The following is a 23,533-nucleotide window of genomic DNA, read 5'->3' on the forward strand; positions in this document are numbered from 1 at the left end:
TTTTGTCACAAGCTTTTATACTCTTTAATTCTGCACAGTGATGAAAGCATTGTTACCTGCTTATCCTAGTAAATGAAAAGCCAGATGGGTAGACTTCCAGGTGTCTCACAGAAAGAAGGAGAAAAAAGAAAACAAAAAGTGCTCTCCATATTCTAAGCACAGGCACGGCCCTGAAAGGCTTTTTCTTCGTTTTATTATCTTTTAACAAAAATCCCCTGAAGAGCTGTATGCCAACTCATTACTAACTTCTGTGGATGAATTTATAAACAGTTTCAGGTAGCTCAGTTCAAAACATTTCTACTTTTGGTATTAAGTCACAATGGCATTTCAACAGAAGGGAAAAATCAGATTTTAGGCTTTATTTCAAGACTATGATTTAACTGAGGACTTTTTTTTGGGGCCAAAGATATGGGGAAGAACTAGAATATTACAAAACAAGACACATGAAAATACCAAGCTGACTAAAGATTAGAAGTATGTGAAGTAACATCTACAGAGACAGTGCTTATAAAGAGGGAGGTTAATGGGAAATTGGTTCACAATTATTAACAAGATGTCAAATGCCCATGTTAACTTTTAAAAGACAGGTGATTTTATCCCTCAAGAAAACAATGCAGCAAAATATTTGAGACTTCTCAACAGAATACAGCGTGCCTTTTCCTATTACCAAAAGGGGACGGAAATTACTACATTTTCTCCAGACTGCAGAGACACCTGAAGCCTGGTTGTGAAGCCCCCTGTCCATCGTACTGCGTGGCTTAGACACGCAAGAACAGAGTGCAGGCTATCATCAAAGAGGAGGCTTCTCGGCACAATCAGTTCTACAGAGTGACAAAGCTTTCTAAAATGATATCTCACAGATGCAAGAGAGACAGATTACAGGAGAACAGGGACAATGAAGTTACTGAGCCATATTTGCAGCCTAAGTACAGGTCACAGAATTTTACTATAACTAAACATGGGTATGAATAAAGGAGAAGACTAAAAAACTTTGGGTTTTCACATCAGTAGACACATACGAACACGGCAAAAACAAAACATGCAGTTGTAGTCAGATACAAGGAACATTATGCACAGGTCTCCCATATTTCTGCCAGGAACAAGAGTAAGTCGGTTGACAACATAAAACATGATCTGCATATGAAAGACAGGATGATCCAGAAAGAGGAAGCCCTGGTTAACTCAGGGTAAAGCACACCCACTGGTATTAAGATCCGAGGGGAGATCGTTCACTGAAACGTATTTTCAATGAAGACCAGAAGATACACTGGGTGATGACTGTGAGAAGGATGAGAAGCCAAACAAGTAAAACATGAAGCTATAGGAAGCTGAATGAAAGGTTGGCTGAAAGTGCTACAGTCCATTAAACACCCAAATAAAAGTATGTAGCAAGATGAGATACAGATGCAGATTACCCAGCAGGATACAAAATAGAGAATCGCACTGAACTGATACAATTCAGCAAGTCAACAGGAAATAGAAATTCTGCCAAACAGGACTGAGGTCTGTGTGAGAAAGGATTCCAGAATATCTGATCTTTTCATTGAAGAGGACTACTATGAGGAAATTGAAGAGCCTTGGCCTGAGAAGCCCTTAGACCAGTTGTTGGCAGACAACAAAAATAAGCACCTAATAACTCTTAGCACATACATTGTATGTGGCAAAAGGAAGATCAAAAATGCTGAAAACATTCTTCATGAAAAAAAAAATTAATTGAAAATGAGTCAGGGGAGTCACAGACTGGAAAGGGGCATCACTACACTGGTTTACTTTCACTAACACAAAAATTAAAGCTGTATTATCATGCTTGTCCAAGAGCAGTCACATTTACTGGACTGTCAGTAAACTGCCAGTCACCCAGTGCTGCATCTACAGCTAGTAATGGGCTGCTTTGGCAAGGGGGTAGTAAGAAACATTTTCTGTTATAAGGCCAAGAACTACAGGATATATTGTCTTGCTGAGCATTTCCAAGCTGTCTTACCTCAAACATCTCTTGCTCTGTCTGTCGATGATCATCCACGAGCTGCTCCATGTAGGTCAGATTACGAAATTTTTCTAGATAACTACTGTATTGTTTCTGCAGTTGCTCCTCAATCTTCTCATATTCATCCATAAAAGCAGGACTGGAGAGAACAAGTACAAACTACTCAGCAAAATATTGACCTGTATATGCAGAATTCTGAAATAAGCATTTTTGGTTTTGCAGCTTCCTTTCCACGTCTACTAAACCAACCTAAAAGGACCTTTTGTTTTTAAGGTCCCACACTACTTCAGAGATTAAAAGCGTAAGACAAAAAACCTCATTAAACTATCCTGCAAAAATTACATATAGCAAAGGAAAGGTTATTGGGTACACGCTACCATTTCCTTTCAAACAGGTATAAAGGCAGCATTTTGGCCCCTTTAGCAGGCAAACCAAAGTAAATTATCCTGCTGTTCCATGACTCCAAAAAACTAGCTTGTAGTATGGCTGGTAAATCACCTACTTTGCTGGAGATTTATTTGCTGCAAAGCTGTGCTGTGTCATTACAAGCTTGACACCAATAAGCGATGATGTCCTTATACTACAGAGCTAACTGTTGCACTCTGAAAAACACTACTGCTGTTTGATGCTTCACATCTGCCCAATACTCCTCCTCCAAAGTGTAACATATCAAAACGTGTGTATGAATCAATGTCATTCCTTCCACCACTCATTTTCATAGTATTTCCTTTTTTTTTTTTTTTCTTCATGTTAGGTCAAAAACAGAGCATGATCTTCTAGATTATATAAACCTGCAGTTTCATTAAGGGCAAGAAATCAACCCAAACTGTGAATCTGAACACATTGATTGTATGGCAGGCTGTATCACTGCCTAGAAGAACCAACCCTAACAAGGGATGCATAACAAACTTTTTTTACTGGTGGCTAAGAATGCTAGAAGCCCCTGGGAACAGAGGAAATGTTTGCACCAGTTGCTATTTTCAGAACTACCTGACACAATCTATGTTTAATGACAAGGGAAAAGACATGACATGTTAGCTGATCATTTTGCACAGCTCAAGCTGCAATTAAGCTACCCCAACAAATAATATTCTGGCCACTTTTGACAGCCTTGAAATTCTGATTTCAAATACATGGTAACAGAAAAATGAACAATAATAATCCAGACTGGGCATTTCTAGAGAAGAGAATCTCTGTCTTCCACAGGCCATCATCTCAGTCTCATTACAGACTTCACTCCTTGCTGCTCTAAGCATTAACAATGCACCATTCCATCATTTATGCTAACACTCATTTATGCAGTAGATAATCAGGTCATAATCTTTACCGAACACTTTGTAGAGTCTGCAGCCTCTTCTGACTTCTTTCCAGTTCCAATTTTCGTTTTTCAATCTTGGTTTCCAAATTGGCTTCATCCAAAGCTACATTATTCAACATGTCCTTAGTCTTCTGGACTTGTTCCTAAAAGAAAAGGATGGTGAACCATGGCTTGCACTAGAATAATTAGAATTATCTTTCAGGTGCTGAACATTCTTCTGTATAATCTCACATCTCATGTTATCAAATAACATCGTAACAACGAGCTAGAACATAAACTAGCTAGACAATGAAAATTTTTAAAAGTTTTTTGTGGCCAGGATAGTGAACTAACTGGACATTTACAAATATAAAACACCCAATTTTCTTTCCAGACATTCTTCAAGAAAATCAAAAACCTCCACAGCTTGCCCTAGACTCTGTTTCCCTTTCTCACTGAAAAAGCTGTAAAATAGGAAGAAGGCTTCTCAAAAGAATCTGACAGAATACATAAGGACATCTCTCGATGTGTAAGTATCTGAATAAACAGAGATGAGAAATGCATTTCTTTCTTGGTACTACCTTAGGGAATTCTAGGTTTCCGTCTATTTTTTTTTTTCTCTTCGAGATACAAGTCACTTTTATAAAGAACTTACTCTACCTGAGTATCTTCATCCTTTTCTAAGTCTTGCTTTATCCATCTTTCAAAATCTGGGAAGCATCCAAAACATTACGACACATGCTAGCGGGAGGGGGAAGTGGGAATATTCCATCTTACTAAAATGAGCTGAGTACATTCAGCGTGCTCATGCTCATGAGCATTTTTTGAGTGAGAGGACTTCACAAATGCTGAAATTCCAGCAGTAACTGTTAGGTGCTGCTCAGCTATAATAGGTCATTTCATTAGCAGCTCCAGAACTAAAGCAGCTGAGGTGCGTGTTACTGCTATTTCCCAATTGCTCTACTAAGCTGCTGTTAGTTTATTAGCACTACTGCATGGAATAGCAATGCATATTAACAACATCTAGAATTCATATAGACTGCGAGTAGGAGCAGAAACATAAGGAAAAATCGCCTGGAGTATCTATTGATTATGCATTGGCTGTTTAAATCTGGAACTCCACTCCCTGTAATTATATAATTGGACTGGACACAGTTTGCAGTTAAATAACTTATAGTAATCACTAGGATTTAATTAACCACCAAACTTGCACAGTGGCTGAGTGCAGTTAATGGTTCAGCAATACAGGAACCCAAGCACTGGAGCAAGGACAGTGTTGCCAAGACTGGGACAGACAAAAGGTCCTCCAAAACAAGAACCGTAGCGATGCACTGGCATGGCACTAATTAGCACAGTGCCTGTTCTTCTGACCCTTGGCCAGATCAGCTATCCTGCATCCAGAGCCCAACTTCACAGCTCCAGAGGTACCAGCACATTTTGAGTTACCAAGTACACCCCTTGCAGCCCTGACTCTGTCAAGTTTGCATGGCTTAGGCAATGTAGGTGAGATGTAGATTTCTGTGCTGCTTTAGTCAATTTTTATCCCTCCTGTAGAGCTTCTGGGGCTACTACTGAGCTCCTAACAGAGGCAGGGAATATGATTAAAACGCATTTTCTCCCAAGAGGGAGGCCAAGGGAGGCAAGTGCAGTTCTTTGATGCATCAACTGAAGGAATGTTTCTGGACATTGAACCAACACAGTTATACACTGCAACTGTGACAACAGAGCAGGTCTTAATATGTTCTGCTAGGTGCTGCTGCTAGCATTGTTCACCCTTTCTGCTGCAGGCTGTGATTTCTGACTGCCAGCTCACAATCACCACTGTGCTGCAGACACCTCATTCACTCTGCCAGGAAAGCTAGCAGTTTCAATTAACGTGCTTGTTCGCTTTAAACACAAGAGGTTTCCCAAATAAACCATAAGGATCATCAGTGACCATATTCATTACCACGACACAAAGAGTCATCACAGACTGCTCTCTGCCTTGGTGCAGTGTTCACACATATGATGTTACCTAAAGACCAAAGTCTGCATTAGCCATTAGCTGAAGTTGAACAGCAGCTATTAACTAACCAGCTGCAGCACTGCTTGGTCCAGCCAGCTGAAGGTGATGTGTGCTTTGGCACCCTTAACTTTAGGCTGTTGATGAAGAGAGCTATGTTCTTCTTGCAGAAGAGGAATGATAATTTTGCAATTAAATAAATATAATTTTGCTTACCAGAACACAGTCAATGGCAATTTTCATCACCTTCTCAGCCTCATTTATCTCCAAAGGTCTGGCAATAGATTCTGTTCTTGCTTCCTATGAAATAAAAATACACCAATATATTTAAACACTACACAAAGGAACTAATATATGCAGAACTGAGGGTGGTCAAGCAACAATTACATGATCATCTGCATAATAAATGGATTTAGTAGGATTTAATGTTTATACACCAAGGCTCAGATGATTTAAAGAACAGGAGATGATGAAAAAGTCAGTTATGTGAGGCTGATTAACCCTGAGCAATTAAGGCACCTTTTCAAAGCAAGGTAAGTGCTACTGTCTGAACTGCAGGTATTCTTGAATGCAGATTTTTGGAAACTGCACTGGTTACTACATGCTGAGCAAGGTATGTAATGTAGCACAGAAGACTTCACCATCTTTACAACACAACTCATGAAAATAATAGTGTAGGCAAATGAGCAGTGTCACAAAAATTGTGGAGCAACAAGCACTACGAACCCAGCTAACACTGCCAGGCACAACCAGTGATATTGTTTAGATCCCAAAGGATGGAAAAAGCTTCTTCCACTCTCAGCAGTTTTGGGGACAGATGGACTTAGGGGCAATTCAGCGTGCACTTGTCTGGATGATGTCTTACAACACCGACCGGGTCATTATATGAGAAAATTGTATTACTTGTTTGCTACTGGGAAGAGAGGAGGGAGATTTTTGCAGCTAAATATCCTTAAAATCATCTTATGTTGGCAATCCATTTGGTAACAGGTGGATAAAGATGGAAATAGCATTTCTCTAGTGAACATCTGATTAAGAATCTAAGAATGCTTTACACACATTGCAACACGCTGTACCCAGCCTACTACAAGATGAATTCTGGAAGCAAATACAATTACTTTGTTAAGTTACCATGCCAGACACTCCAGATTGCATAGGTAAGTACTAGCGCAGACAGTGTAGCTCCCTCCCCACCAACTCAAGTTCCTGAGGTTGCATGGTGAACCCAACCAGGGAGCTCATCCAGACAAAAAAAAGCAGCTTTTTCTGATGAGCTTATTCCTCTGCCGGATCAGTTCCCTGAATGAGCCCACCACATGCCACCCGAAGGCTTTTTTTTTTTTTTTTTTTTTTTTGACATAAGAAAATAAGTAGAAGAAATATTATGTTTGAGGACAGTGACAGGAGTTACATCTGTTGGTGGCAGTGACAGCTTACGCTGCCTAAAGTGCTTGTGAACATTCCCCTGTCCACACAGAAATACAAGCTCTAAGCAGCAGAAAGTTAATTTAGACAAAAATAAGACACAAAGAGTCTGCACAGCACATATTCCTGAATAACTAACTCCACAGGCAGACACTTTTGGAGGAAGACTGGGCAAGAATAATGTAGCTCAGGAGCTATTCTGAGAATATTGTGCACAAGCTCGACAACATGCCTACTTACTTGTGAGGACTCTGCCTGAACTGAAATGGCAGCCAGGATCAGCCCAGTGGAGACACTGCCCTGCCAAGTGTGCTCAGTCCTTGTGACAGCAACAATGAGATCTCTGCTACAGAGCAGACATATTTCAAACAAAATAGTTTATCACTCGGCAGGGGGAAGGAAAATAATTTCCTTCCCACTTTCAAAAGAGATAAAAGAAACAGCAAGGATCTTAGATTTTAATTATAAACAACTCCCTTACCAATTTCCTTACAGTAGCCTGGCAAGACACCCACAGAACATGCGCTAGTGTGCTGGGTCAGAGTAACTGATGGGGTTTAGATATATTTCTGAGGGTCTACTTTATTAAGTTGGAATAACTTATACAAGCTTAATGTGTTTTCTTCTACCTTCCCTCTATTACCCACGGAAGTTTCACACACAGACCCCAGTCTTCGAGCAGGAATCCACATCATTTTCTAGAACAAGGTTCAGTCCTACAGCCACACTTGCTTGGAAAAATGTGTCAGGCCAGTGAAGAGTAGTGTAAAACCAGAAATTCGTGTTTTCAGACTGTTGAATCTGGGCTAAACTGTAAAAGGAGAAGGTCAGGGCAATTAACTGCATCGCACCCCAACAGACTGAGAAGAAATTCCATGTGGACCATTACAGCCCATTACAGTGGACCATTATATTAATATGGAAACATATTTGAAAAATAAATATATGTTGAGGGTATCAAAGCTGTTGACAAATTTTTAATGGATGTTTGTAACAGCTTCCCTGGGTATCCACCACTGGGCTATTTCCTGTTATCCTATGAAAACTCTTAAAGACAAAGATTATTTTTAGTATTTCTTTTCAGGAAAGACCATGAAAGTGGCCATACAGAAGAGGATTAAAAGGACATCAGATCACATTAGAAAAATAAATATACCTCAAACATTATGAAGGCATTAGGAAAAACATTTACTTTAAAATACCAGAGCTGGTCAATTTAAACATTGTTAAGCCATTAGCAAATTAAAGAAAATTAATTTAGCAAAACCACTTCGACTATCCCTGACTCCCCACGTGAGCAACTAAAGCACATTTCTCCTCCAGTCCAAGTCATCCTCACTAGTATTTCTTACCTACTATAAAATATGCAGTGACACAACAACTGAGATTTTTAAAATCTGGATTTACACAAAGGCTCTTCTGTTTGTGCTTAAATCTGTGGATACAAATAGACTGTATACTTGCAGGCAAAACCAATTTTCTAAATTTGTCCAATGTATTACATTGTCACTGGCTCACAATTCCTTGTGCTCAAAAAAAGTGTGCAAATGAAACTGAGCTGGAAAATATGGCCTTGTGTATTGTCTTTTAAAGTAATGTACTCGTTGCAATTAGGTGTACTAATCAGAATACACATTATAATACACAAGAGGTTTCCTTTAAATTAACCATTAAAAATAGAGTCCTCAGGAGAGATGAAAAATATAGAAGAAATTATTAAGGTAAGAGGAGGTAAGAAGCTGAACAATTTAGGACTATGCCTTTTAATTACAACTTGAGAAAACATACGCAAAACCAGAGAGGTTTTCATGAACGAACTGATTGTTTACCTGACTCCTGCTCAAAGTGTCCAAGACCTCCCTGGCTATAGTTTTACATGATAAATACTAATTAAAAATCAGGGAAGCCAAGTGTAAAATTATTTTTGATGAACTAAAGCTGACAATTATTAAAGAAAACTCATGAAGGCACACAAGGGACACCATTTACTGGCATTATTTATTCTCCCTGGCTGGACTAATATTTGGTGCTGCATGGAAGGGCTCAGACTTTAATTCTTCAGGTTTTGAATCTCACTTTGGACAATGCCAATTGGAAGTACTAAGTTAGTTGCTGGTTTAGACTTGAAAACTTTGTTGTCTTCAGAAATGAGAATTTCATTACAAAGTAATAAAGATTTCTAATAAAAGACTAGCTGACTGCCCGATCAAGCTGAACAGAGCACAGCCTGACAGGACATTCCCCACAGGACACGGAAAAGTTCACAGTGAAGACAGTTCTGCCCAAAACTGCACAAGCTTTGGCATCAGAAGTGAGGATAAATTCCCTTAGAGCAAAACTGTACTGCAGTCATTTCAGAAGGTAACGCTGATGCTTAAAGCATTCAAAACTCCATCTGCCTAAAGAATTTACTCGTCTCAGCTCTGCATCCCTGCTGATGGTCCCCGGGGTCAAGGAGCAGCGAGGGAGAAGGCCCCAGCAGCAGCCCGAGGTCCTGCCCGCTGGGATGAGCCCAGCAGCCAGCCTGCAGCTCTGCAGCAACCACCTTTTGGTGGACAAGTCAGTTCAACACAGGACCACAAGCTACCATTATTCTTGCAACGTTCGGTTTAGTGTCGCAGTACAGCTTCTTTCTGACAAAAGATAAGAAAGCAACTGGTTCACCTAACCAGGAGTTGTACCTCACTCAGCAAAAAAAATCCTCTAGGATACAAATACAGAGAGATTCACCTTATCAAACCCTCTTGTAGCTTCACTGCCACACATCCAGCTAAACATAAAAAGGCTGGTTGAAATATAAAATGAGAAAAGCAGCACAGGACTTGCCTTTCCTGACACTAAAGACCTTTTTCCACAAGGGTGTGCGGCCTTACCTTTCCTGGATGTGGACACACATGGATGTCTCTGCCCCTCCAGGATCATTAGGCAACACTTATCTTTTCCTGACAGTATAGTACATTTTGGGGTACGTACACAATCTCTGAAATACATGGTAACATGCAGGTGACACTACTGCCTGAACAAATGTGTTCACTGTCATCTTCCAAGTATGTCCTAAATCCATATTATATTTTCCAGCTCCAGCTCTCTTCAAGTGTCTTGGACGACCTCAGACATCACAAGTGAGACTAGATGCCCGTATTGTACCTGTATCGCAGATTTTGAAAGCACAGTACAGCTTTGTCATCTTCCTGAATAATTAAAAAAAGCAACTCGCTACCACCACCCCCCAAAAAAACCCCAAACCAAAACAAAAAAACAGATAAAAACTCCTGAAAGTTTGGATTTCAGCTCACTTGCATGTCAAATATAAGGCAAGAAATATTCTATACTGGCAACTAAAATTGTTGAGAAGACAAAACACTCCAAAAACACCAGAATTAGCAGTAAACACTACAGAGGGAATTGGTATATTGTCAAGTATTCTATGGACTCCAAAAACCAAGTACCAGCAAAGGGTCAAGACACGGCTCCTAGCATCTTCTCACTTTAGCAGAAACTGGTAACAGCAAACAGCACTTTCTGGGTACATTGCACCTTTCTATTGTGTACAAGGTGTTACAATCCGATTCAGAATCCATATATGAAGGAATATAGAAGCACTTTCATGGACTCAGTTGTATCTTGGCTTAAGTAGCTTAAATGTCAGATCTAGAATGGGAAATATCTGTACTGTCGCTTGGCCTTCTACTGAAACCTGAAGAGCTTCTCTGAAAGGCAGATGACTAGTAGCAGTGATGCTAGCACTTGTCTATATGTGGAGGTTCCTGCAAAGTGAACTAAGGTGCAAATTTTGAGTGCACTTGTTCCTTCGCATTGTCTTGCTGAGCAAATATGTTCATGTGCAAAAGGTAATCCATTCAACTTCACAGAATCGTAGAACGGTTTGGCTGGAAAGAGATCTTTCAAGGTCATCTAGTCCCACCCCCCTGCACTGAGCAGGGACATCTTCAACTAGATCAGGTTGCTCAGAGCCCTGTCCAACCTGGCCTTGAACATTTTCAGGGACCAGGCATCTACCACCTCTCTGGGAAACCCCGTCCAGCGTCTTACCACCCTCAGCATAAAAAATGTCTTACTTATATCTAGTCTGAAATTTCATTACACCCCTACTGTCTCCCTGGGTGCTGCAGTATTAATGTGGAACACTGAAGCCATCCTAAATTCCCACACTCCCTTGCTGCACAGTAATGTCACCGTCTAGCAAGCCAAATGCTCTTACTAACCACAAAAAAGGGGGGCAGGAGGATGCTACCATCTCTGCAAATGCGCCTCACCACTTCCCTTATGGAGAATTTTCCCCCAAGAGCTTTATACTTGGTTAACAATGAAGAGCCACTATTGCGAAAACCATTCTGCAAACACGCCCAAGTAAAGCATTTTCAATTGGTAAGAGTTTTCCATCATTATGCATCAAAAACTGGTAAACCAGCTTCCTACATGCGTGATGTATGGATAAATGGATGCACATATCTTCTGAGCTGCAGTAAGGAACCAAAGCAAGTTATTAAGCACAACCAGCACACAAGGCACGATAAATGTGGTGTAATATATGTATATATTGATGTGCTCAAGGTCTAGCAGAGGTTTTGAAACACCTTTTTTTCTTTGTGATAAAGACCAGAAATTAAAGCTTTTTTCTAACACACCGGTCTTGCACCAAACATTTTTTTCAGCACAGGTTAAATCCTTCCTCATTTTTCAGGAGTTCATAAGCCTGATGCATACAAAAGTTACCTCCTCCCTGCCACTGTTGCCTTCACTCTTAGTCCAGGAAGCATTGCAACCCCCACTCCCTGCAAATACAGGGTTTGCAACTACTGTTGTCCATGCAGGCAATACAGCTCTCCTTTTGAAGTTTATCATTCAGGGATTTTACTAGATCACATTTGGCCAATATAGGGAATAGATCATTAGGCATTGTTATATATGAACAGGAAGATACAAGAAGGCCATTAAAAGAAATCTAGACCTTCTGAAGGAATTTGATACTTCCTAACAGCCTATTTTCTTCCTCAAGAGATTAAAGCTCAAATTTATTGAGCATTTTGCTGCTTCCAGGCTATGCTGATTTCTTGTATGCACATCTCAGCAGTCCACAAAGGGAATCCACAGAGACATTTCCCTGCTCAGCAATGCAGAGCCCTCAATCAAAGGCAGTGTCTGAAGACCCCTGGCTATCACGATGTGTAAAAAGCATGCCACAAGAAGATATGAGATAGAGAAGCAACTGGAAAGCATAATTTTTCTGCAGACCAAAAAGAATCACAAGGCCAAAAAGAATCTGCCTAGCCAGATAAGAAGTAATCTGAACATATGCTTTATGACAGAAGAAACCCCTTACAAATGCTGGCATACAGCCTGCTGGGGCAAGAAAGGGAACTTTAAACCTTTCTGACAGACATGAAGTTACGCTGCTCTGTTTCCTCCTCACACACCCCTCCATGTCCACTGGTCTTCTGATTCAAGAATCGATTCCACTGAACTACCCTCAGCTCACAAACCCCAGCATGTGCTTTCTGTTATCTTCCTACATCCTTAAAAACTTCACCTTTAATTTACTTCACGTATGGTTTCATGGCATGCTGCATTGGTAAAGCTTACACTAGTCCACAGGACTAGGGAGTATCACTTACTGGGTCCTTAACCAGGAGGTAGCTTGTGATGTCTCTTCCGAAGTCTGGCAAGATGACAAGGAAGGTATCTCTTCTAGCAGATCAAAAGCTAGGTTTGTACGTGAATTTCCTAATACAAACAGACAAATATCCTTGGGCAGCATGGATAAGCAGGAGCTTGCCTTTTGTTATTTCAAGGGAAAAAGAGCAGGGTCATCAAAAAGTCAAGACACCAAGTCAGGCAAAAATCTTTCTCCTTTTATCCACATTCTTCTGTAACAAAATTAGAAACAGAGTTTCCTTCTCTGATAGATAACATATAAAAAAAACTTCAGGAAAGGCTATGGTTTTCTTAGGAAAAAAAAAAAAAAAGCAACAGAAAGGGGTATATTTTTCGGCAGCATTTTTCAAACTTCAAGGATACATGAAGACATCATGCAAAGTTGCAGCAAAGGTAGGGGCAGGCATTGTGTACGCGGCAATGCCACCCAAAGGCATAGTTCAAACTTTGAATTCACATCAAGCCTTTGATTTCAGTAAACATTGCCATACAACTCAGGTTTCTGTTCTCAGCAAAGCTTAACCAGCAGTAAGTGGAGTGGCTGTTGTACTCCAGCAACAAAAATACCAGGTGGCTTTCTTTGGGCAGGAACAAAGGCATTTTAAATAGCTAAAAGGAGCTAAAATCATTGCCCGTGTGTTTAAGCCAGCACATTTTCCTCTTATGTAATTAAAATTTTGACATGGCTGTACTTTGTGTCTCATGAAGGAAGTTTAGGAATAATGAACAACTGAAACCTCATCAGGTGTTCAGAAGACAGTGTTTCTGATTTAGCCCAGTTAAGTGGAACTTCTTTCAGACTCATGGTTTTGACAAATGTTGTGACATACAAAAGATTGTTCTAATGCGATTTTCTTCCCCACCAAACGAGAACATTTTTTCAATATAGGAACAGCCTAGAACTGAGCTCAAGAATTCAAATCTTCTAACTAGCCCGCAAAATTATCAATGCACTGACATAACTGGTCCCCAATCCACATGGAGAAATGTGTTGCCCACCAATTTATAGCTGATTCTATGTCTTCAAGCAAAATACTCCTGGGAAGTTCAATACAAAATCATTTCTTACATAAAACACATCCACAAATGTTATAGACCTGTAACATACAACCATGGTTATATAGGACAATATTGATTCAACTATATGTTACAGTTGCAAGGTTTAATTTTGGCTTCCCACTTTGCAATAAACCCTATTCCTCAAAGCTGAGGTTAGGTTTTGGTTAGAAACAGGACAGTTCAACAAAATTGAAGAAACTAGGTAATTCTCGAGTTAATTTCAAGTTACAAATTCCCACTAGAAAGCATGTGTGGCAACACTGTAACCAAGGCACAGGAAATGAGAGAAATTAGTTTCTCAAACTCCATCAGGCAGTATCTGGTACCCAGAACTAACATTTGGCAGATGGAAAACATTTCCAACGTTACAAATAAAATAATTTTTTGTAGTTAACTTTCAAAGAGTACTGAATAATGCAGCCATCACTCAAATCAGATCCACCTCTCTACAGAAAGAGTAGGCTGCGAGCTACAACAGTGTGAGCGGGGGGAGGCTGGGAGGAAGGGTTCTTTAATCAAAAAGCTGCCAATAAAGAGATCCAAGTTAAACGTCCTTAGTGGCAACTCCTTTTGTTGTAACTAGTACTGTCTCAGTTCCACAGCTGGATCTAAATGCCTTTGGCTCTCCTAAGAGTTTTATTCAAGCGTTTCACAAACTGCAGTCAGTAAAGAGATTCTCAATGACTTCCATCAGTTTTGGAACAAGCTTATACTGTGTGCCTACATAACAATAACACCTGTAGCAAAATCCTGTACTTAGAAATTTATCCTCCACAGATTGGGAAACACTTTATCTGTCTGTTAAAAGCTTTAATCTACAGAATTACAGAAATTACTTTATTTACACAAGAGGATACACAGGGAATAAAGTTTGTTTGAGGTCACAGATGGAGCAAATGCCAAGAGGAGTGTTAGAAAACAGACTCACTGTGTTGCCCGTCTTCAGCACAAGCTAAGTACATACAACAACAACAACAACAAAAAGATTATTTTCATCTTTCTTCAGTTTTACATGGCTTAGAGCTAATTAAGAGGTAAATAAAATGAAAACAACCTTGAGAAGGTCAGAAATCTTCATGCCTGCCACCAGCACAGAGGCAGTTTTATTCTGGATTTTTTTTGCTTCGTTATCTTACTGCATCTAATAATTCAGCAAGACGAAGCAAGGCAGCTTCTTGACAGGCTCCTGCCAATGTGCCCACAGGACCCCTGGCAGATGCAGAGTGGCCGGCACCCAGAGTCAGCCAGCTTCACTGAGGTACTATAAGTAGCTGTGAATTCTTCCTTTTGGATTTCAGATGTTCAGTGTATGATAACTCAGGAGCCTCCTTCCTCAACTGATCACAGCTGACCTTAAAAATCATTACTGCTTTATTTTGTGCTAAAGAATTATTTGGATTACCTCGCCACCCTTCCCCTCCCACCAGAGTCATCTTGCCATTTTCCCCATGAACAACTGTTACAGGGCATAGAGGACCACTGACTTTTCTAACACCGTCTGTCCCTTTACAAGACTGCAGCAGTTACCTGTGCAGGTCCAGAGGCAGCCACCACACATGAAACCCAAAGTGAATACACAGCGAAGCGGTGCTGCATTTTGCCTGAGTACTGACATTAATTACGTGGCTGCTTTTCTTGATTTTGGGCTTGACAGGTTTAATCACAGCACTGGTATTTTCAACTTCTTTTAATCATCCTAAGCATTTAGTATAGTGTATGAAGAGAGAGAAATAAATCCAAACAAAATCTCCCATCACCACATCAAATCCAAATCAACCTACAACTTCCCATACAAAAAAAAAAAAAAAAAAAAGCTAGAAAAAAAGATTCAAGAAAACCAGAACTCAAAAGTGTCTAGTTACTCTTGCCAAGCTAGTCGTAAATATTCTGAAAATTAAGGCTACCTAGTAATGTAATGCAGAAAACTCTGCCTATAGCAGTAAAGGAAATAATGAAGACAAAGACATACATCTCTGTGCATAGAATTTGCTCTTCAGCTGGGGATCTCACCGTGTTGTACCAAAATTCACTCATCAACTCCACTACACTCTATGAATTCCAACTTGGCAATTTCTATGCTCTAAGACTTGGACCAGTAAGACTGGAAACTGCAAATTATCCTGGAAATATAAGGCTTAAAGGCATTTTAAGTTAAAAATTCTGTGTCTCCATCATTGCACTGCCACGGGACACCAATAACCTATACCGTGCTCATCCACAGTTGGTCTAGAAACAACACAGCTTCAATGGAATTCAACACTGAACTCCAAAGTTCCTCTGATCAATTAAGGCTTTTCATCCCTTTCCACCCTCGTGCTGAATTGCCCCCAGAAGTTAACTGGGCCAAGCTCCCATTTAACAGTTACCTGACAGTGCAGGTGACACGGTCATAACAACACACACGCATCCCCTGTACCCCTGCCCCTCCACACCTGGTGCCCCACAACCCTCTGCACAAGTTGGCAGCCACTGACAGCAGGAAAGGAAATCTCATTACTTATCTGCAGCGCTGGAACCAAATGGCTTCTCTTCATAGTTAAGCTTTCTGCTGATTTAGGATTGTTAATCGGGAAATACCTTCCTCTTGTTTTTCAAATATGAAATCTGATTTGTTTTTTAAACCAAAAATTACATTTGTGATTTTCATTTGATGGAAAAAGTAGCGCTTTTGTTTTTTTGTTTTTTTGTTTTTTTTGTTTTGTTTTGTTTTTTTTTTTTTTTTGTTTGTTTTGTTGTGGTTTTGTTTTGTTTTTTTCCCAAAAAATCTTAACTAACAGCATCATAGTCTGAATTCAGCAAATGAAAACCTGTAGGTTTTGTTTCTTCTGATGTTCTTAAGTTAAAGGTTTTTTTTACATTATAGATTAACTTTAAAAGTATTTTACATGTACATAAGAACTATATATTCAGTCGGGAGATAATGTATTTATAAAGGCACCAGAAAGAGACAGTACCACATTTCCAAGAAAACAAATACAGACTCAAACTCTTCTCAATAAATACTCATATGTATTTAGACCATACGTATCTGTAGTACATCGAACAGAACCATTCCATTAATAAACTCTTCTCTAGCTGAAATTTGTTTTCATTCAGAAAGCAATATATTTTAAAAAGTGTTCCATGACTTGAAACAATAACATTTATCTAATGTATAAGGCTTTTCTACACAGCTTTTATACAATTTATGTGCAAAATGAACTCCAATAAAGTAAAGGTTGTGACACAAATTAGAGTCAACATTTCCACAGGCAATAATGAATTTTACTTCACTCTTTCCCAATTATCTTTCTCCAAAAGCTGCTCAAACTATGAGAACAGACCTAGTCAACCCATCAGTGCCAAATGCTGGCATTTCTTTTACAGCTGCTGGAGAATGAAGCAGTCTTCACTTAGGACAGAAACAAGGTACGTCATCAGTCTAACTAAGCCTACGTAGCAAGATCATACATTTAACTATCTGGAAATGGATGGATTGGAAAACAAAACAAAGAGGTTCGGGGAACATAAAACTACCATGTTTTCAAATTCATTAAAACAATATCACAGCTGCCGATGCATTTTAATTTATGCAACAGGTTTCAGAACATAAAATGTAATGAAAAAATAAACCATACTGCTCTCCTACTGTCCTTTAATGGCACAATTCCTCTGCCAGTGCAATTTATTGTGTGTTACTTAGCTGTGCAACATCAAAAGAAAATAAACAATGGAAATCAATAATCTTTACATTAAAAAATAATAAGTAACCTTAGATTAATGACAACTAATTTGATACCTACAGACAAAGCTCTAATTCTCCATATGAAGTCAGTATTAACAGCACTTCTACTTTTGCCCACCTGGAATCGGGTGGGAAGAACAGGCAGAGGATGTCACCCCTGTGATCTTCTGAGCACCTCACCAGCTCTGTGAAGGATCCAGGTGTGAAATGAAGAGGGGCAATTCCTTACTGCCCTCAACACTGGCTACTTAGACAGAACTGCAGCTCCACTGACTTCTGCAGACATTGTCAGATGGAAGAAAACAGCAGCATTTGGCTCTAGGCCTCTCATTTGATGAGCAAATTTCATACTTTAAGTGAAAGGCAGAGTTGGGTGCTTATAATAAAAAAGGAAAACTTGACAAATGCCACTGAACAACTGGTTATTGAAACCTCATGGCTTGAACCCTGAAACTAACTTACTTTGCTACAGGCTCAAGTCTCAAACTTGTCACACACTTATGTACCAAATCTGGCATTTAACACACAAGCCAAAAATGGGTTCTTCAGGTTTAACAAATTGCTGAAGAAGGCTGGAACCAGTCACAAGTCATAAGGAACAGAATACGAAAGACTCTTCTGCTGCTCTCTGGAGGTTCTCAGTGTACTGTTATAGTGTCACCTTGAGCTTTTAGGATATAAACTCAGAGCTAATGAGACAGAAGCAAAGGTCATCTTTCCTAAGACAGGATTTCCTAAAGACAACAAGTTCAACCTGTCAAACCTTTTTGCAAAATATAAACTGTGTACCTATATAGGATTAATTAGCCCCATCTTGTGCACTCAGCCATTACACCACAAGAAACATGCACTTGCTACAGTATATAAGAAATAGCATCCTTTTAGAAATTGCACCTTTAAATAGTCTTTGATTGAAGATTTCTTAATGGGACCAATGAGAAGTGGCTGCACTGAAGCACTTACTCAACCCTTGATTTTTCATTTCATGCTTTCAGCACTCTGCACTTGTGAAAGTCCCTTTTCTAGGGCCCAGTTCTAAAGTCAGTTGGACTCCTAAAAGCCTTCGCTTAAAGTGATTGAACAATGCTCAATTTCAAACCAATGCTTCACTACTTTTTAAAAATGTTGCCTTATACTGACATATACTTGACTTTTTAGTGAAGTTCTTAAGGATGCTGTACACAGAAAAAACCCCAAGTATTAACACGTTAAGTAGCATTTGTGTGAAAACTATTTCAAAGGCAAGAAATTAAGCAAGATGAGAAGTGACTGATTAATGTTTTTTTGACAACTGTATATATTGAACTAAACTGGCTTATCATTTCTCTCTCCCTTTTGCAATATTAATGCCTTTCACACTGCTGCATCCCATGCTGACTTACGTATCTAGCAGAAAAGGCAGTGTTCCACAGATAATCTTCCCTGTATATCACCTACCCTTCAAAACACTTGTACTCCATCAGACAACAATCTGGGAGCTTTATTCGTCAAGGCACACGGTCTACAGCTCTTACAGGTGTACTTTCTACAGCTCAGATATTGCAGATCCGAAGATTACCAAAACCAGTACTAAAACATTCAGGGTTTCTCTTTTTCAAATGTCTATTTTCATAAAATGAATAACCTCCAGCATTTCAGATAAATGCATTTAAGAAAATCATTGAAAGACTTATTGGCAGTGTTTCAGGACACTTCCGTGACTTCATGCAACAGCTTGTAATTTTACAACGAAGCTGAAGAATATGTACCCTGCAGGCTTGCGAGGCCTTCAATTACTGTAACAGAAATAATGAGCCTTGCACTTGGAAAACTAATGGCATTAATCATTTATCTTTCAGAATATATCTATCCCCACCACTAAAATGCAAATATAAAGTTAGTATTTCCAAACAGTTCTACAGAGAATCTTTCAGTTTCCTGTTAAAGAGAAAATGCCAAACTGGTCTCTCTCAGGCTTACTGCAATCCAAGTATGAATATGAGTGAGAAGGAAATGCAAACTTTCAGACCCATTCCTTCAAACTCACAAAATATTCATTTTAGATGCAGCCATTAAGAACTATTACTGATGCTTTTTTCACCTTTTTTCTTTGCAGCCCCCAGTGAACACAAGTTCTTATACGCTCTCCAGCATGTACTCACCCTTAGTTCAACTTCTTTGCCAAGTAAGTCGTATAGACTTGCTCCTTTGGAAGTGATTTCGGAAGCAAGCTGTCTAGCTGCCTTCAAGTCAGCAATCTGGAAGCACAGTAACAGCACTGAATACCAAAAGAGAATGCCTCAAGATCACAAAGAAAATCCGTGACAGACTTTTCCCACTTTGATGTTAAAATTGCACAGGAGGTCAGAACAGTCGCCGAAACTCTACCGTAGTATTGAAGAAGTTGTCCACCACAATCAGAGCGAGTCTGCCTCTTGGCTTTACAATGGTCTAGATGAGGCATCATCTAGATGAGGCCTCTGGGTGAAACCCCAGCCACTTTAGGCCAACAAAAACACCCCAAAACTCCTTAAAACTGTGACTCAGCCAGTTGTTTGTTCATGGGCTGTCCAGGGCAAAGGGAAACATCACCTTTTTCATATCAAAATTAAAAGTATATATACCAAAAGGTATGTGACTAGCACATTGCATAGGTAATGACTACTGATCACCTACAGGTGTGTTTTCATTATTTCTTCAGGTGCTTTCTTCAGAGAGACACACCAGACTTACATAGAGGAAAAAGATCACCTGTGGTTCTGCCATTTTTTCAAGAACAGTACTATTATTGCCTAACAAGCAGGCATGACATAGTACAACTATAAAAGAATCAAAGACTAAAAATATTAGAATACAAAAGAGAGGCTAAAACTAACAAAAAGCAGTAGCAGGAGTTCCTCCTATTTAACAAAGTGTTGGGGTTTTTTTAGTATCTCAAGATGGCATTTATTTTAAGGGCTTGAACAGCTTTGATGTCTGTTAGGGTAACATGAAGATTTCCCTTTTCTTCAGTGCAAATGGGCTGAAAATCAACTTTCAAACTGTATTTTGCAAACTCCTCCTGTTGCAACAAGATTAGTAGATAGAAAAGAGTCTTTATTCTGGCCTGCCCTAATATTTCTATGATTTCAACAACAGTCCAAACCAAAGATAACCAATTTTGTGCCACTGTTGCCTTGTATTATGTTTCTGGTTGAGAATTCACAGAGATTAAAACAAATCACAGCATATAACCTCAACTACAGAAAGTATGAGTTAAAACCATACCCATTCCTTTGCGAGAACATTATCTACTTAAGTTTCAGCTAGAAAATGGATTTGCTTTTCATAAGTTAACACCAACCCCCTGCCCAGAACAAGAGTACAAGTTTTCCTTACTTTTGAGCCAAGATCAAACTTGAACTTGCTGCTGTCTTCCTCACTCACATCTGCACGTTCCACTCCCTTGGTATTCATAGCACCATAAAGCACAGAGGTGACCTTTAGCAGTTCCTTCACTGCATAGCCATCTGCCTGATAAAGCTTCTTCGTGTTGAGCTTTATGTGAGCTTTGGTAGCCTTTGGGAAGAAAGAATGAATTCATCGTGTCACAAAGAACAAATTCCTCATTCACCTCTTCACATTCCACTCAAAAATTCTTTTGGGGGGCACCATGCACTGCTTTACAGAAATCAATCTTCCTGTTTGGAAACACAAGTTTGCCTCATCATATTACTGATGTTTCTAGAGGAAATTTTTCTGAAACGTGCACTTTCTGCATGTCAGAACATTTGCAGATAATTGCCAGAATGAAAAAACTTAAACTATTCATTAATTCTTCTCTGCATGAAGATCAGCAAAACCTCTGTGCACCACTTAAATTCAAATTAAGTTTAAGTGGAATGTAAGTGCTGCCCAGGTCTTGTGATGATGCTGCAGAGAGGTAAATTTCACCCTTAATGAGTTACAAGAATAAGATCAATTATCCTAATTTAACTGTCTTCTCTTCCAGCAGTACCTTCGGAATATTTTATTGTTTCTCTCAAATTTTTCCCTGCTATGATATTAGGGATTTTATTCCCTTGTCTTCCATCTCTGAAAAGTACAGACACACCAGTAAGGTAAAAAAACATTTAAAATTATATTATTATCTTTTTATACTTCAAAATAATAGAGTGGGGGAAAAGAGCATAACAGAAATTATACATCTGTCACGGAAAGGACACAAATGTTTTTCTTGAAGTTCCTGACAGGATTATATTATAAACGAATACCCACGAGGAGCCAACACCAAACTTCAGATAGAAAACTTTGAGGCAGTCTCCCTGATGGCATGACTAAGCAAGCAAGCAAACGAAAACTGATCACCAGTTATGAATACAAAAACTAAGCATCCAAAGGACTTAACATCATCTTTTCAGTATCTTCTGAAGATGAAACTTCTACTAAAATGTCTATCCTTTGGGAATAGTGTGCAGCAGAAAGAATCTATCCACAATTCACTGGTGGCATTACACAACTGTGGTATTACAGTGTTACCATAAGCAATTCACATCCCCCTAGGGTTCTGACAGGGCAAGACCTTAAATCTGGGGTAAAAGGCTCAAACATTAAAATGCTTGGTACAAGTTTTTCCCACTCTAAACTGAGCTTCACTGAATAACTGACTGCAGGAAAATTTCCCATGAAACTAAAGAGAGAAGGGACCTCATCTTGAACCACGGATTTAGCTCCAACTTTTCAAAGACCAAAGGAAACAAAGCAAATAGTTGTTGGCTCACGTTTCTTTCTATGCATCTTGTCAAACTTTGTGACTTTACACTTAGATTTCCATTTCCAATATATGTTTACCTCTTGCCTCTCTCATCCCAAAATCTTAACTCAGCAGAGGAAACCTGCTGGCAGGAACTCAGCTGAAAAGTGAAGCCAAACCTTCCAGAACAGGTTACTGACATTGTACACCCTGAGCCAGGGGAATACGAGACTTATAGTACAAAAAACCCTAATTGTTTTGAAAACTTTTATCATCGTGACCTCAAACGAGCCAATACACAAAGTGGAAAGCCAGGTATGTTCTCCTTCCTCCCTTTTCAGTAGAAGAAATCTAAAAAACTAATTGTAGAAACAGGAGGTATTAAAATTTAACAGAAGCAGGTCATTAAATTGACAGAACCTGTTAAACATCCCCTACACAAAGACCACATCATAGAGGTTGTTGTAAAAGACACCAATTCCAATTTCAGTTCCATTCAAGACCAAGAGAGAAAAATCATAGAATGGTTTGGGTTGGAAAGGACCTTTAAATATCATCCAGTTCCAACCTCTCTGCCACTAGAAATATTGTGCCTCTAGATCAGGTTGCTCAGAGCCCCGTCCAACCTGGCCTTGAACCCTTCCAGGGAGGGGGCAGCCACAGCTGCTCTGGGCACCCTGGGCCAGCGCCTCACCCCCCCCACAGGGAACTATTTCTGCCTTAGATCTCATCTAAATCTGCCCTCTTTCAGTTTAAAACCATTACCCCTCATCCTATCCCCACACCACCTGATCCAGAGTCCCTCCCCACCTTTCCTGTCCCCGCTTTAAGCCCTGGGAGGCCGCTCGAAGGTCTCCCCGGAGCCTTCTCTTCTCCAGGCTGAACCCCCCCAACTGTCTCAGCCCGGCCTCCCAGGGGAGCTGCTCCAGCCCCCTGAGCATCATCTAGTAAACAAAAAAAAAAAAAAAAGTTTTTCACTCAAAGACTACTTGAAAAGAGGAAAAAATAAACAAATACATATATTTTTCAGATTGGCATAATGGCACTGCCTACTCAATAAGGTAATTTCATGTTTGGAAGGCTCGAGACAGTCATCTATTTTATAACAACTCTAAAAAGTTTTAAAGTATCATTAAAAATCACCTCCATCTATTCTGAAGATCAGATTATTACAATGCAATAGAAAAGAGAAATAGAAATATACTGCAAGAATGACATCAACAGCTAGGAAGTTTGCCTTACTTTAAAATCTGCTTTATTATTATTATCATAGAGCCAAATTTTGACAGTGTGATAGAAATGCAAAAACAGCTCAGGAAAGAACCAGAACTTCCAGCTGAGTGCTCCAGCCATTCAGTTGCAGAGTCATGGTCTTTAGCCTGCCTAGCCCAAACATTTTGCATTCCTTCCTGTACAACAGCACATTCTCGATAGGAAGAATGAGAATTGCTTTCATCAACCTGTCTTATTTAATACTTAGCATAGTCTCCTGGGTACTGAAGTAGTGGCTCTAAATCTCCACGGGCTGAAATGGGAATTGAACATGTGATACTTCCCAGAAAGCACTCAGGAAGACTGTCAGCAGACATAGCATTAACAGCTTCTCCCATCACTTTTAAAAAACAAGTATGTCTGCCTTTTGCAAAAAGTTTGGT

The 23,533-nt window shown here is 39.5% G+C and overlaps 1 protein-coding gene across 3 annotated transcripts in view; it reads right to left on the reverse strand.

Annotated features, from left to right (window-relative positions):
- CLUAP1 (clusterin associated protein 1) overlaps positions 1 to 23,533 on the reverse strand; it is a 70,826-nt gene that overhangs the window by 42,700 nt on the left and 4,593 nt on the right. For all 3 annotated transcript variants that reach the window (XM_042798824.1, XM_042798823.1, XM_042798825.1), the window contains exons 4-8: positions 20,525 to 20,704; positions 19,309 to 19,404; positions 5,500 to 5,583; positions 3,312 to 3,445; positions 1,982 to 2,123 (exon numbers count right to left, since the gene is read on the reverse strand). In XM_042798824.1, the coding sequence (XP_042654758.1) occupies positions 1,982 to 2,123; positions 3,312 to 3,445; positions 5,500 to 5,583; positions 19,309 to 19,404; positions 20,525 to 20,704 (636 nt within the window). The remainder of the gene's footprint in view (positions 1 to 1,981; positions 2,124 to 3,311; positions 3,446 to 5,499; positions 5,584 to 19,308; positions 19,405 to 20,524; positions 20,705 to 23,533) is intronic.

This window comes from Tyto alba, unplaced genomic scaffold, assembly GCF_018691265.1.
Source record: "Tyto alba isolate M040663 unplaced genomic scaffold, T.alba_DEE_v4.0 Super-Scaffold_28, whole genome shotgun sequence".
NCBI classification, from domain to species: Eukaryota; Metazoa; Chordata; class Aves; order Strigiformes; family Tytonidae; genus Tyto; species Tyto alba.